Here is a 14192-nt window from a genome sequence, read left to right on the forward strand (position 1 = left end):
TGACTGACTGACTGACTGACTGACTGACTGACTGCATTCCGTACTTGGGCAGAAGAAAAAGTAGTCCCCACCAACCACATATCATTTAGACAAGCTCTCAATCATTTCCATTGTCATCCTCTTGGTGATATACATGACTTCAAATGGATCAAGTATCAAAAGTATCCACATTTTGCGATCTGCACATCACTACAGTGGCTATACTGCATGGTTTTTGATTTAACACATACTGTTATCTGTATCATAAGTACTTCACACTATATAGCAATGTGTTGTCCCATGAGGAGATACACTGGTGTATGAATGTGAGTCAATGTTTGGTGGTGGTTGGAAAAGCTGTAGGCAGCCATATTTCCTTCAGACTATCCCCCGGGCACCCGGCCTACAGATATAGATAACTACTGTGATTGAGGAGTGAATGTATAATGCTTCACTTCATTATGAAACGCTTTGGGTGAAAAGTGCTATATAAAATCAAATTAATTATTATTATTATAAGTAGACGTTGAATTACCCTGCGATATAGAAATGATTGTAATAATTGTTTTACATTGGTTTCTGTTACATTGTGTCGGCCACAATAAAGTCAACTACAGTAAGAGCTTCACGTCGGAACAAAGGGCCCACGTGATCCTAAACAGTCTTTTGAGCTCATCCAAGCGAGAGCATGTCATCCAATCACAAAAAGGCGTCGGCGCAGTAAAATTTGCATGAAAGCGACTATAAAAACGTGGTTTGGCCAGTTAAGCCACATTGGTCTCAGTCTCGTGTAGCCACAACAATGCCTGAACCAGCCAAGTCCGCGCCCAAGAAGGGCTCCAAGAAAGCCGTCACCAAGGCCCCCGGCAAGGGCGGCAAGAAGAAGCGAAGGGGTAGGAAGGAGAGCTACGCCATCTACGTGTACAAGGTGCTCAAGCAAGTGCACCCTGATACCGGCATCTCGTCTAAGGCCATGAGCATCATGAACTCCTTCGTCAACGACATCTTTGAACGCATCGCTTCCGAGGCGTCTCGTCTGGCTCACTACAACAAACGCTCCACCATCACGTCCAGGGAGATCCAGACAGCCGTGCGTCTCCTGCTGCCCGGTGAGCTGGCCAAGCACGCCGTGTCTGAGGGAACCAAGGCCGTCACCAAGTACACCAGCTCCAAGTAAACTGCTCCAGTAGAATTACCATCGCTACCCAACGGCTCTTTTAAGAGCCACACACCTCCTCTTGAGTGCAAGCTACTTCCTCCATATCAATGTATTTGCATGTGTTTCAATCGTGGTCAAATGGTGTTGTATTATGCAGGCATAGGACAGTAAAAGTGCTTGTGTGAACAGAAAGGGGTCAGTGAAGATCTATACTTGTGTGACAGAACAGGGTTTTGATCTTTATTCTTTACCTTTGCCTCTGAAATGCAGCGGGATCACCACTGTGGCAGCTATCACATTTTGAAATCAAAAAAGACTGAATAGTTCAAACATGGTTTTGTATTTTTTCTCAGGATTTAAATCAGATTACTGAGGTCTTGTATTCTTTATGCCAGTGGAAAATGTGCTCTAAGGTCAGCTGATCACTTATGACTTGGAGTCGATTAAGGACACAAAGCAGCAATTGGATGCACTTCTCTCATGACAGACAATCAGACTCTTAGACTTTATTGTCATAGCACAAAAATACAGCAGAGAAATTGCTAGCAAAATATTGTTGCCTGCCTCCCATATTACACCACAGACAAAGAAATAATGAAAAAACAAACAAAAAGAAAAACTTAAATGAAGAGCTAAATGAGTGCAATCGAGAATAAATGGATGACACCGAATGTCAACAACAAAATGTACAGCGTAAACAATTGCACAAATAATTAAAAATATTGATGCATATCATTCATAGCATTCATTATTATTTTCTTTACTTTTCTTGTTTATTTTATCTTATTTCTTATTTCTAATATCAAATATCGTATTTTCCGGATTATAAGTCACCCTTTTTCATATAGGTTCTTAACACAACCCCCCCCCCCACTGTTTATTTTGTATTTTTCCTTCTTTTTGAATAGATGTGTCTGATCATACCTGGCAATAAACCCTTTTCTGATTCTGAAAAGCCCTCCAGAAGAAAATTATCATCGTATTTTGCCGAGTACAAGCTGAAAGTAGGGACATTTGCAGCTGAAAACAGTTAATCGAGCAGCACAGAGAAAGTTAGGAGTAAGTGAGAAACTTGTTCGGGACTGGCGTAAAGCAGAGCCTTCTCTTACTGCCATGAAGAAAACAAAATAGTGTTACATAAACACTGGACACCTTTTCTGTTCATGTTTATTTTTTGTGTAGCTGAATAGCCATTGTGTTAGCATAGCTTAGGGCAATTTAGCCTGTTCTCTATTCTTTATTCATGTTAGAACTTGACTTATTGATGTAATGTCTGTTTTGGTCAAGTAGTTTGTGAAATAAATTACCCACAAAAAATGTGACATGTATTTATACAGTGCTACTTATGTATGTTTTTTTTCTATCAAATTATGCATTTTTTTTCCTTGTGTGACTTATACACCGGAGCAAGTTATAGTCCAGAAAATATGGTATATACTTTGTATGTTGTATGTACATGTTTGAATTCCTCATAGCTTTGTATGATTACTTGCTCTTCTTGAGTTATAAATACACAAATTGGGATGTCTCATTTTTTTTAATGGAAGTAGAATAAAATGGAGTCAAATGTTTGGAAATCTTTGCATTGAAATTCATTGTAATCTGCTTTATTTTGTATGTTTGTATATGATCAAGTCATGGTTCATAGTCACACACAATTTCTAAAGAGGGTAATTGTAAATAGAGTTATATGGCACCACTTTGTGTAATATTTATTTTAAAAAAAATCCAGACCAGACCTAAAAATATTGGTTTAAAAAAGTTACATTCACTCCCCCCAGTGAGATAAAAGGAGTTAAGGCCAGGCTGGTTTTAAGAGCCAATTTTTTGATCAGCTCTTTGAAAGAAACCCCACCATGATGCAGCTCAACTGATAACAGCTATGAATCTAGTCCATACTTCATTTCTACCCATGTCATGTCATAATGAAATATATCATATTTATATGAGTAGCGATGCAGTAGACGAAATAAGGTTACTCTTTAAAGATATTTGAGTGGCTCTTGAAAGAGCCGTTTGAGTAGCGATGTTGACCTCAAAGGTCCATCTTACTTCTTGGCTGCCTTCTCGGTTTTCTTGGGCAGAAGAACAGCCTGGATATTGGGTAAGACGCCACCCTGAGCGATGGTGACTCCGCCGAGAAGTTTGTTCAGCTCCTCGTCGTTACGGACAGCCAACTGCAGATGGCGGGGGATGATCCTGGTCTTCTTGTTGTCGCGGGCTGCGTTTCCCGCTAATTCCAAGATCTCAGCGGTAAGGTACTCCAGCACAGCCGCCAAATAGACGGGGGCGCCGGCACCAACACGCTCTGCATAGTTACCCTTACGCAGCAGCCTGTGGACACGACCGACTGGGAACTGCAGTCCGGCCCTTGAAGACCTGGTCTTGGCCTTCGCTCTGGTCTTGCCGCCTTTGCCTCGTCCAGACATGATTAGATTTAATTGGAAATATTACTGTGCTTCAAACAAGCAATGACAAACTCACCAGAAAGCAGTACATTTAACCACTCCTTTCCTGCTCCTTGATTGGCTCGCTGAAGCGGGGAAATGGTTGTCCAATCAGCAACGAGCTATCGGTTCACGTCACTGTGCTTCGCGTAATGCTACTGCTCCTGTCCTTTTGTAAACAACTTAAAGTATATTGAATACATAGCTATATTCAATCAAATTAGAAATTGCTCTAGTAGCTATCACTTAAGGTATCACTTATGGATGTTTTGAAGTATGTAATGAAGACTTATTTTTACATATAGTGATAAAGCTTTAAACGGAAAAGGTGAATGGAATTTAATAAAGTAGCATGCATAAACATCACCTGGTGACATGTTATATGACCCAGTCTGTTTGTTTGGTTTTAAATAGTGGTATGATACATATTTGTGTTCTAAAGCAATCATACAATTACATTAAATTCAAAACTATTTTGCACTTGGCTTATAAAAGGATAAAACTTTTTATAAGGGATGCAATATTTTTGCTGACAGAAATTTCAGAGACAAAAAATTAAATTACTTTAGTTAAGTGTTTAGTGTAAACATGTTTGTCCAGAAGCATCTCCACTGTCATGCATTGGACAATAATCACATAATAAATCATATTTAAAATTTCAATCTCGTGTGCATACATTTCATTCCACGGAAACTGCTTTATTGAAAGGTGATATTCTGATGTCTGCTGATTCAGGGCGATGCTCCGTCTTCTGGATTTGTCATCAGCTCTTGACACAGTTGACCACCAGATTCTGTTGAGAAGGCTGGGACACCAAGTAAGCCTGTCAGGGTCTATCTGGTCGTAGTTTTACTGTCACAGTAAACAAAGTAGAGTCTAACTCACCATAACTGTTGTGTGGAGTACCCCTGGGGGTTGTCCTATTTATGTTGTATTTGCTCCCTTTGGGAAAGATCAGTTCAGTGATGTTTCTTATCATTTATATGCTGGTGACATCCAGCTTTACTGCTCCTTTTAAGCCACCTGAGTTTCAGAAGTTAGACTGGTTGAATGCTAACTGCAGCTAAATAAATAATAAAAGCCAATAAAACAGAAACTCTGATTATCACCCCTGATGACCTGAAACCGCTGCCCTGGTTTCAGCATCACCGACCCATCTCTGTCTTTCTTGTCAGCAAGGACGATGCCAGGACGTCTGAAACGTTCTGCGATTTCTTGTGCTGTAACCAAGCCATATCATACATATCAAATATCTCCTGCCTTGGTCATCACTCTAGTTTTCTACTAAAAAATATCTTCATACGCTATGTGCTTGATTTTAACTTTATTCTTAGCTAGCCAAAATATGAGCAAATACCTTTGTGACTTATGCTAATTTGTCTTCCAAAACTCAGAGGGCATTCATGTGTGGTCAGAGAAATTCCCATTTCATTAGGCGCTTGAACTATTGCATTTGTACCTGGTCAAGATTGTCAGCCATCCACACATCTCTCCACAAACACTCAACTCTGAAATTAAAGACAAAAATCTTTATCTTTAATCTATATGTATACACTTTTTTTTATGACCTAACTGCACAATGCACAAAACACACTCTTTCCTGACACAAAGCCGCCTCGTCTAGTACAACACACTTTAAACATGAAGTGGGCTATTCCCACATTTCCTACCCCTTTATTTTACTCTGTATTAAGACAAAAGCAATGTGCCAATGAGATGAAGACAACAGCACTTTTCATGTAATACGACACTATTTCATGATTCACCTTTTGCTGAAATATTATAGGAAAAACATTTATAATGGAGACGGTGAAAATAAAAAAAATAAGTTGTAAATGTAACATATGTAAATATAACATTTGATTGCACTTAATATTTTTGAATGTTCAGCAATAATTACGCACATTTTCTACATGTTGCACCTTAGAATATAATATATATAATAATAATATATGATAATATATAATAATAATATATAATATAACACCTGTGGTTAATGTTAAAGCAAAATAACGTCAACAACCCAACAAATATCATACAAACATACAATCATACAGTGTTTACACTTTAAAGAAACAAAGTACCACTACTTTTATTAAATATATTTAGCTAGAATATGTACAACCATCTATATTTTATAGTAAGACACTTTTAGCAGCAAGTACAATGACCGCTACGTCTTTTAGGTATGTAGACACACTACTTAATGCTTCACCAAAACAACATTATCCAATTGCTAATGAGTTAAAATGTTGACCAATGTCTCATATTGACTGTAAATAAGCATCAATATTTGCTAATTGATGAATTAAAGTCTCACATCTTCTCCGGACGCCATGTCTCCCTCTCATCCTCTAGAGTTGTGACGTTCACAAAGTAACCGGTTCTTTTGAACGACTCACAGACATGAACTATAGGAACCGAGTCGCTTGTTGGGAATAAAAGACACCGTTGAACCCAGGCCTTAGGTAGGATCGTCGATCGTCTTGTCCCAGTTCGTGACGTCATGTAGCTCAGTTAAAAATCGAGAGCGGGAATCAGAACGCGAGAGGTGATTTTGTTAACGTGAGCGACATTTGTTTTCCCTTCCAATGTATGCGTTGCATGTTCCTTTAGCACCCCCTGCTGGAGGAACAGTACAGCTACTGGGGAATTACAGCTTTAGTTGGAAGTGGTGGCTCTGAAAAGAGCCGTTGTGGTCGAGGGAACAGAAGTTTAAGCTCTCTCTCCGCGGATACGACGGGCCAGCTGGATGTCTTTGGGCATGATGGTGACTCTCTTGGCGTGGATGGCACACAAGTTGGTGTCCTCAAAGAGACCCACCAGGTAAGCCTCGCTGGACTCCTGCAGAGCCATGACGGCTGAGCTCTGGAAGCGCAGGTCGGTCTTGAAATCCTGAGCGATCTCTCTGACCAGGCGCTGGAAAGGAAGCTTACGGATGAGCAGCTCAGTGGACTTCTGGTAGCGACGGATCTCCCTGAGGGCCACGGTACCGGGCCTGTAGCGATGAGGCTTCTTGACGCCGCCGGTGGCAGGGGCGCTCTTACGGGCAGCCTTGGTGGCGAGCTGCTTCCTGGGGGCTTTGCCTCCGGTGGACTTACGGGCTGTCTGCTTGGTTCTTGCCATCGTCACTCAGATTGACTAAGATAGTAAGTTGAGGACAAACTCGCATTGCTGCCGCTTATATTCAGACACAAGAGCGCTGATTGGTCAATAGAAGGCGTTGCGCGCGCAGGAGCTGCCCAACTATTGGAGGAGGAGAATTTGAATAGATCCAATCACCAACAGTATCTTGCTGCCCTCTGCTGGCTCTATAACATACTACATGCTAAATTCCTTAAATAAACAAATAGCTAAATTGTTTTTGTTTCTTCTGACTCTTTCCCTGATTGTGTGGTCGCCACAGCGGATCTTTTTGATCCCCATACTGATTTATTACTTGAGCCATTTTATATTCTGGATGGCCTTCCTGACAAATACAAATGGTCCTTACTAAATAAAAATGTGTATTTTGCAAAAAATGATTACATAATTATTATTGAGCCTTACGTTGTGAGGAGTTTCTAAATGCTTATGCCCGTGAAAAGCAACACTGTCTGTGTCTGCCTGTAACATTAGATGTACGTACACTCAATACAAATATAAACACAGCACATTTGTTGTTGCTCAAATTTTTCATGAGATGGACTCAAAGATCTAAAATTCATTCCAGATAAACAATATTACCATTTTTTTAATGTTCACAAATCTGTCTAAATGTTTGATGGTGAGCGCTTCTGCTCTGCTGAGGTAATCTGTCCCACCTCACAGGTGTGCCACATTAAGGTGCTGCTCTGACATCATGATTAGTGCACAGGCCATTCTGTTTTGTCTCACAGCAAAATGATCTGATTTTCAACACAAATCGGATCCAAATTATGCTCTCCCTCCAAGGCGGGTATGTATGGATCCATGAATGTATCATTCATCACTATATATAATATATATATATATATATACACTTTCTGAGGAAATCTGAGACTGAAATCTACTATTAACACACTCTTAATACTTGTATGAAACATTTTATTACAGTATTCACAATTAGAGCTGAAACATTTTTGCAAACTCCCACACTGACCTTATGCTATGTTAAATGAAGTTATGTCAAACTGGGTGTCCCTCTGCTCTCAAATCTATTACATTATACCACATCAAAAGGTGCATGTCAGTTTATTCATGAAAGATCATTTTTATCTTATTTTTATCTACTCTTTCCATCAGATCTACTATAGAGCTTCTATATTGACTTAGTAGCCAATCCAGCAGTACAACTGCTAAATCGCCTTCTACTTCACTTGCTTTTTCTACTTGAAGACAATGTGATATTTACTATTGAGGTGAGAAATGCTACTACAAGTGTGGAACAGACAAAAAGGTTATTTGCACTCAAGAGGAGGTGTGTGGCTCTTAAAAGAGCCGTTGGGTAGCGATGGTAATTCTACTGGAGCAGTTTACTTGGAGCTGGTGTACTTGGTGACGGCCTTGGTTCCCTCAGACACGGCGTGCTTGGCCAGCTCACCGGGCAGCAGGAGACGCACGGCTGTCTGGATCTCCCTGGACGTGATGGTGGAGCGTTTGTTGTAGTGAGCCAGACGAGACGCCTCGGAAGCGATGCGTTCAAAGATGTCGTTGACGAAGGAGTTCATGATGCTCATGGCCTTGGACGAGATGCCGGTATCAGGGTGCACTTGCTTGAGCACCTTGTACACGTAGATGGCGTAGCTCTCCTTCCTGCCCCTACGCTTCTTCTTGCCGCCCTTGCCGGGGGCCTTGGTGACGGCTTTCTTGGAGCCCTTCTTGGGAGCGGACTTGGCTGGTTCAGGCATTCTGAATGGATTATGGCTCCAGTCTGCGAGCCGCGGCTCTTATAGAAGCGTTCATGCAAATTAATGTGCCGGCGCCTTTTTGTGATTGGCGGACAGGTTTCTCGCTTGGCCCTGCTCAAATGACTGTTGAAGATCACATGTTATCGCAAATTAGAATGCGCCAGCGCTTTTTTGTGATTGGCTGACAGGTCTCTCGCTTGGACAAGCATTTTAACTTCTACGGATTCATTTTTGCTGATTGTATTTTATACAGGCATTATGTGTTTATTTTGTGAAGCGCTTTGTGAATTTGTCTGTGAAGAGCGCTAGAGAAATAAAGAGTACTTACTGACTGGGACACGCCTACACGACTGTTGAAGGTCACATGGCCCCTTTGTTGCGATGGCGCTTTCTGTAGTAAATTTTAAATTCTAACGAAAACCAACGTAAATCCGTCATTACAGTCATTGTTTTATCGTATAGTATTCTTGTACTATACAACTCAACTTGTGGTATGACATACTTATACACTATGTATGAGGTACTACAAGTATACTGCACACATGCAATACACACACATTTCATTCTATAGATGATCTGTTGGTGTACCACACACCATGTATACATATTGTAAAATCCAATTTTATACTAACTTTATAACTCGACCACATAAGTCTATATATTGCTTACGATTGAATAATTATATTCATTGCACTATTTCACAATACTAACCAGGCAGTAGTATAGCATTTAGTACACAAGTCAGTAAGCCGTTTTTTTTTTTTTTTAAGTTTTAGAATGTAAGCTCGTAGAAGGAGTGTGTGGCCCTAAAAAGGACCTTTTTGTTGTTTGATGTATGAAGTGTTTAGCCGCCAAAGCCGTACAGAGTACGGCCCTGCCTCTTGAGAGCGTAGACTACATCCATGGCGGTGACAGTCTTCCTCTTGGCATGCTCGGTGTATGTGACGGCATCCCGGATGACGTTCTCCAAGAACACCTTCAGCACACCGCGAGTCTCCTCGTAGATCAAACCGGAGATACGCTTGACTCCACCGCGGCGAGCCAGACGGCGAATGGCGGGCTTGGTGATACCCTGGATGTTGTCGCGGAGAACTTTACGGTGACGCTTGGCGCCTCCTTTTCCCAAGCCTTTACCACCTTTACCTCTTCCAGACATTTTCTACTTCGATATTTAGTCAGCAGACCTAAAAGCAGATTGGTGCCGTTGTGGCGGGTGTCTTCTGGATTTGTAACACGGCTGCGGACGTGAGAGAGGACGTGTGACGTCAGCGATTCTGTGATTGCGTTCGATATCCAGCAGCGGAGGATTCCACTTCCTTTTTCTCATTTTTATGTATTTCAATTGATAAATGTGTAGTTTAAATTGAGAATCTAATGTTATTTTATTTTGTTATTTTACGATTGCAAGACACTGGGTGGCTTTGTTTGTTGCTCCATAGGAATACATGAACATACTAACTGTTGGGTATTACTCCAATAGTGTATGAATGATAGAAAATTCAACTCTATAATACATTTAAATAGCTCCATTGTGTGAGTTGCTAACCTACTATGGTAGCACGTATACTGTAGCTGTAATGTTTATTGTTCGGCCTTTGGTTTTCACTAATTTGCCATACTTACTGGTGTATAGGACAGGAAATGATAGTTTGTTATAATACGTAGCAAGGTGAATTGAATGTAATTAGATGCATTTTAATATGTCCAACTCTTAGGGTCAACCTTTCAAAAGATTCTCTAGACAATCATGGGCCAGATCAGCCTTATGGGGTGCCAGTTGAATATTCCTGCTATAGTGCTTACATTTACAAGATGTGATCATTATGTTTTTATGTGTTATCCTTCCCATTCATTCTTTTTCTATGCCGCTTATCCTCAGGGGTATGCTGGAGCCTATCCCAGCTGACTTTGGGTGAGAGGCGGGGTGCACTGTTCGCCAGCCAATGGCAAGACAAAAACATGATCACGCTCACATTGTTGATTGTAATGACTGGTACGACTACAGGTGTGTTACTTGAAGAATATAATGAACACAACAACATTGAATGTGCCATTATTGATGTAACAATTTAAGCATGGATTACACTCTTGCAAGCCATTTTTTGTCATTATGTGTCTGCCACTGCTGCTCCAGTAAGAGTGCTAAGCCTACATTAAAATGCTGAAACTTCCCTGGGCTTTTTGATGGTCAAAAACAAATTCAATGGCTACTCTGTTGACTTTTAAAACAGATATAACATACTGATGGCTAAATCTGTGCAATATCTGATCAACCTCCATATGCAATATTAAGGGCTCTAAATGCAATATACTAAGTTCTATGTGAAGTATTTCATTATTTCACTAGCATGATCTCAGTGTATAGACTGGTCATATATCTCATCTCGTTTCATATTATCTACATACTGTATTCTATATAAATCGGGGAAAAACTGTTGATTTTGTTAATACTTGGGTTGTTTATTTTTCTATATTGTGTATTTTTGTACTGCTTAACTGATTCTGTACTCTTGCTGCTATGCAATGCAAATTTCCCCACTGAGGGACAAATAAAGGCATATCTTATCTTATCACTTTTTCTCTTGATCCATCGCATCATTCTGCTTATTTTGCCAGACTGCATTATTCTTTATGGGCTATTTGTAATTACTTGATCAGTTAGTTTTGTACTTTACATACTTTGCAACACTTTTAGCTGATTTGGTCAGGGGTACCCTATTACTAAACAGTTCTGTACCTCCAATTATACTACTGCTACTTCTTGAATAATCATAACTGTTATGCTGTCAAAGAACATAATGGCAGTGCCACTAATATAATCAGCTTTACATGGTATTAGCTTATTTATCATTGATCATAATAATTCATAGTAGCCAGTGCAAAAGAATTCTTGCCCATGAGAGAGAAGTGGGTGGCTCTTAAAAGAGCCGTTTTGGTGGTGGACTCAGGCATCCATCTTACTTCTTGGCGGGCTTCTCTGTCTTCTTAGGCAGAAGAACAGCCTGAATGTTGGGCAGGACACCACCCTGGGCAATGGTGACGCCACCAAGGAGTTTGTTCAACTCCTCGTCGTTACGGACGGCCAATTGCAGATGGCGGGGGATGATCCTGGTCTTCTTGTTGTCACGGGCTGCGTTTCCAGCCAACTCCAGGATCTCAGCTGTCAGGTATTCGAGCACTGCAGCCAGGTAGACGGGAGCGCCGGCACCGATACGCTCGCCATAGTTACCCTTACGCAGCAGCCTGTGGACACGACCCACGGGGAACTGCAACCCAGCACGGGAAGACCTGGTCTTGGCCTTTGCTCTGGCCTTGCCGCCGGTTTTGCCTCGTCCAGACATGTTGAGTATGAGCGTTTGTTTCTGGTAGCAACAAATGCAATGCCATGAGTCGGCAGGAGCAGTGTATTTATACACAAGTGCTGTTGGCTGATTGGCTCGCTGAGGCGGGGAAACTGTTGTCCAATCAGAAAAGAGTAGTCTTTTTCAACTGGTCTGTGAGCTGATTTGAATTTAAAATGCGCTCACTGTCTTATACGTCATCATAAAACTATAATGTAACACTATTTTTGTTTCTTTCTTTCAGCCTTTTCCCGATCTCTTGATCCGCATAATGATTTTGGCTCGAGCACTTTATATTCTGGATACCCTTGCTGACGAATACCAATGATGCTTACTAGTGGAGATTCGAAACCGTGGCTTTTGCTCCGACGTCCAGAACGCTTATAAATATGTTCATTCATTAATTATTAAACACAGAGAATGTAAATAACATGATATAGTGACATCTAAATAAAATGGGTGTTATGTCTACAACTGAATGGAGCTTCAGTTGGTTTATTTTGCATCACACAGTGAAACTAACGGTTAAATTAAAATGTAAACAAAACGTTTTTAAATAATTTTACTACAAGTGCACATCTATATCACCACTTATACCGAGGTATATAACATTTCACTTGAATGTTGATAGTCTGCATTCTTCTATTGGCTTTGAGGGTAATGCTGCTTGTGAAGCCTAGCACATTAGAGCAGCAGTTAAAATGTTGATTTTCAACTTGTATGCAACGTTTATTGTTTTTATGAAGATGCTGTGATTTTGCATTGTAATGAAAGCTTGCATGTTGAAAATTGTACCCGACCATCCACTCTAGTAGTAAAGCTCATACACGCACGTAAATTGAGTTGTCACCATACTATTACAAGGTTTCACATACAGATAAAAATACAGTTATGGAATTATCTTTAGTGAAAGTATGATGGCTCTTAAAAGAGCCGTTGTGGTTGTGAGAGAAGGAGGTTTAAGCTCTCTCTCCGCGGATACGACGGGCCAGCTGGATGTCTTTGGGCATGATGGTGACTCTCTTGGCGTGGATGGCACACAAGTTGGTGTCCTCAAAGAGACCCACCAGGTAAGCCTCGCTGGACTCCTGCAGGGCCATGACGGCTGAGCTCTGGAAGCGCAGGTCGGTCTTGAAATCCTGAGCGATCTCTCTGACCAGGCGCTGGAAAGGAAGCTTACGGATGAGCAGCTCAGTGGACTTCTGGTAGCGACGGATCTCCCTGAGGGCCACGGTACCGGGCCTGTAGCGATGAGGCTTCTTGACGCCGCCGGTGGCAGGGGCGCTCTTACGGGCAGCCTTGGTTGCCAGCTGCTTCCTGGGGGCTTTGCCTCCGGTGGACTTACGTGCTGTCTGCTTGGTTCTTGCCATTGCGACTCTACAAGCTAATGCTAGTATATCCGAGACATGCTGCGGTTTATATTCAGACACAACAGTTCTGATTGGTCAATGGAAGGCGCTGCGCGCGCAGGTTCTGCTCAGCTATTGGAGGAGAAGAATATGAATCGAGCCAATCAGGAACAACAGTGGGTTCTGACCGGTCCAACTCACCCCAGCTAACTGCTGGCATTACAACCAACCAATCATGCTAACTATTGCCTGAATACGTTTTTTTCTTCGTTTTTTCTTCTTCTTATTATTATTAATTTACTGGTCGTCTGTGCCCTTTGTATCTCCCACAGGTTAGTCTTGGTATTACGTCTTTTTTTTCCCATTTTTTCCATTTGTATGACTGTTGTGGTCCCATAATAGTAATGTATAATTCCAATGACAATAGTGATAATAATACATAATATATATGAAGTGATACCAAGAAGTGTCGTTTTATGTCACTTGCCTTGCCTGTAGTGTCTATAGATCCACAATAAGAACTATCAATAACTGATAGTATTGATATGTGGGACTAGAGGATAGGTTAGCCTTGCAATGGGAACAATAATTGTTTTAAACATGATGTAGTGCCAGTAAATAGTTGCCACTCCACAGAGAAACACACACAAAACACAGAATTGCATCTTGTTTGCATTGTTTCCTTCCAGCCCCAAATAAATTCCCCTGAATTATGACATCATCCTCAAATCGCATCCACGGTGATTAAATGTTATCAAATCTGACCGATTCGTGGCGGAGTTTGAGCTCGTAATCCCAATCATTCACTGCGGCTTTCATGTGAATGACTCCGCTAGTAAAACAATCACTGAATCAAAAAAATGCATTATTAAAAAAAACATTTATTGGCAATATCAGCAAGGAAGCACATGTAACATTTTCATCTCAAAATAATATAAGCTGCTACATGATAAAAGGCTTTGATATATTTATACTCTATGTACATAGAAAAGATCATTATTATTCTTTGATTTCTTTGTCCAAAGCAGGGGTTTTCAAAATGGAAGCCA

At 40.9% G+C, this 14192-nt stretch overlaps 7 protein-coding genes across 7 annotated transcripts; 1 reads left to right on the forward strand and 6 right to left on the reverse strand.

The window, feature by feature from the left end:
* Nucleotides 1-764: 764 nt before the first annotated feature.
* On the forward strand, nt 765-1207 carry LOC131106991 (histone H2B). Its single transcript, XM_058056602.2, has one exon. The coding sequence runs from the start codon at nt 782-784 to the stop codon at nt 1154-1156; it is 375 nt and encodes a 124-aa protein (XP_057912585.2). The 5' UTR covers nt 765-781; the 3' UTR covers nt 1157-1207.
* Nucleotides 1208-2741: 1534 nt separating this feature from the next.
* LOC131106990 (histone H2A-like) lies at nt 2742-3591 on the reverse strand. Its single transcript, XM_058056601.2, has one exon. It carries the CDS (start codon nt 3565-3567, stop codon nt 3187-3189), a length of 381 nt encoding a protein of 126 aa, XP_057912584.2. The 5' UTR covers nt 3568-3591; the 3' UTR covers nt 2742-3186.
* Nucleotides 3592-6257: 2666 nt separating this feature from the next.
* Nucleotides 6258-6728, reverse strand: LOC144902105 (histone H3-like). Its single transcript, XM_078799007.1, has one exon. The coding sequence runs from the start codon at nt 6709-6711 to the stop codon at nt 6301-6303; it is 411 nt and encodes a 136-aa protein (XP_078655133.1). The 5' UTR covers nt 6712-6728; the 3' UTR covers nt 6258-6300.
* Nucleotides 6729-7867: 1139 nt separating this feature from the next.
* LOC131106992 (histone H2B) lies at nt 7868-8953 on the reverse strand. The gene has a single exon (XM_058056603.2). The coding sequence runs from the start codon at nt 8451-8453 to the stop codon at nt 8079-8081; it is 375 nt and encodes a 124-aa protein (XP_057912586.2). The 5' UTR covers nt 8454-8953; the 3' UTR covers nt 7868-8078.
* A 300-nt stretch (nt 8954-9253) lies between these two features.
* LOC131106997 (histone H4) lies at nt 9254-9627 on the reverse strand. The gene has a single exon (XM_058056607.2). It carries the CDS (start codon nt 9607-9609, stop codon nt 9298-9300), a length of 312 nt encoding a protein of 103 aa, XP_057912590.1. The 5' UTR covers nt 9610-9627; the 3' UTR covers nt 9254-9297.
* A 1736-nt stretch (nt 9628-11363) lies between these two features.
* LOC131106987 (histone H2A-like) lies at nt 11364-11823 on the reverse strand. Its single transcript, XM_058056597.2, has one exon. It carries the CDS (start codon nt 11792-11794, stop codon nt 11411-11413), a length of 384 nt encoding a protein of 127 aa, XP_057912580.1. The 5' UTR covers nt 11795-11823; the 3' UTR covers nt 11364-11410.
* Nucleotides 11824-12753: 930 nt separating this feature from the next.
* On the reverse strand, nt 12754-13205 carry LOC144902083 (histone H3-like). The gene has a single exon (XM_078798894.1). The coding sequence runs from the start codon at nt 13162-13164 to the stop codon at nt 12754-12756; it is 411 nt and encodes a 136-aa protein (XP_078655020.1). The 5' UTR covers nt 13165-13205.
* Between the last annotated feature and the right edge of the window lie 987 nt (nt 13206-14192).

The sequence above is a fragment of the Doryrhamphus excisus genome, linkage group LG19, assembly GCF_037039965.1.
Source record: "Doryrhamphus excisus strain RoL-2023G ecotype Guam linkage group LG19, RoL_Dexc_Guam_v1.1, whole genome shotgun sequence".
NCBI lineage: Eukaryota > Metazoa > Chordata > Actinopteri > Syngnathiformes > Syngnathidae > Doryrhamphus > Doryrhamphus excisus.

Bases quoted from the DNA above. Each gene is read 5' to 3' on its own strand.
- LOC144902083 (XM_078798894.1), bottom strand. From the start codon at position 13,164: ATGGCAAGAACCAAGCAGACAGCACGTAAGTCCACCGGAGGCAAAGCC.
- LOC131106990 (XM_058056601.2), bottom strand. From the start codon at position 3,567: ATGTCTGGACGAGGCAAAGGCGGCAAGACCAGAGCGAAGGCCAAGACC.
- LOC131106991 (XM_058056602.2), top strand. From the start codon at position 782: ATGCCTGAACCAGCCAAGTCCGCGCCCAAGAAGGGCTCCAAGAAAGCC.
- LOC144902105 (XM_078799007.1), bottom strand. From the start codon at position 6,711: ATGGCAAGAACCAAGCAGACAGCCCGTAAGTCCACCGGAGGCAAAGCC.
- LOC131106987 (XM_058056597.2), bottom strand. From the start codon at position 11,794: ATGTCTGGACGAGGCAAAACCGGCGGCAAGGCCAGAGCAAAGGCCAAG.
- LOC131106992 (XM_058056603.2), bottom strand. From the start codon at position 8,453: ATGCCTGAACCAGCCAAGTCCGCTCCCAAGAAGGGCTCCAAGAAAGCC.
- LOC131106997 (XM_058056607.2), bottom strand. From the start codon at position 9,609: ATGTCTGGAAGAGGTAAAGGTGGTAAAGGCTTGGGAAAAGGAGGCGCC.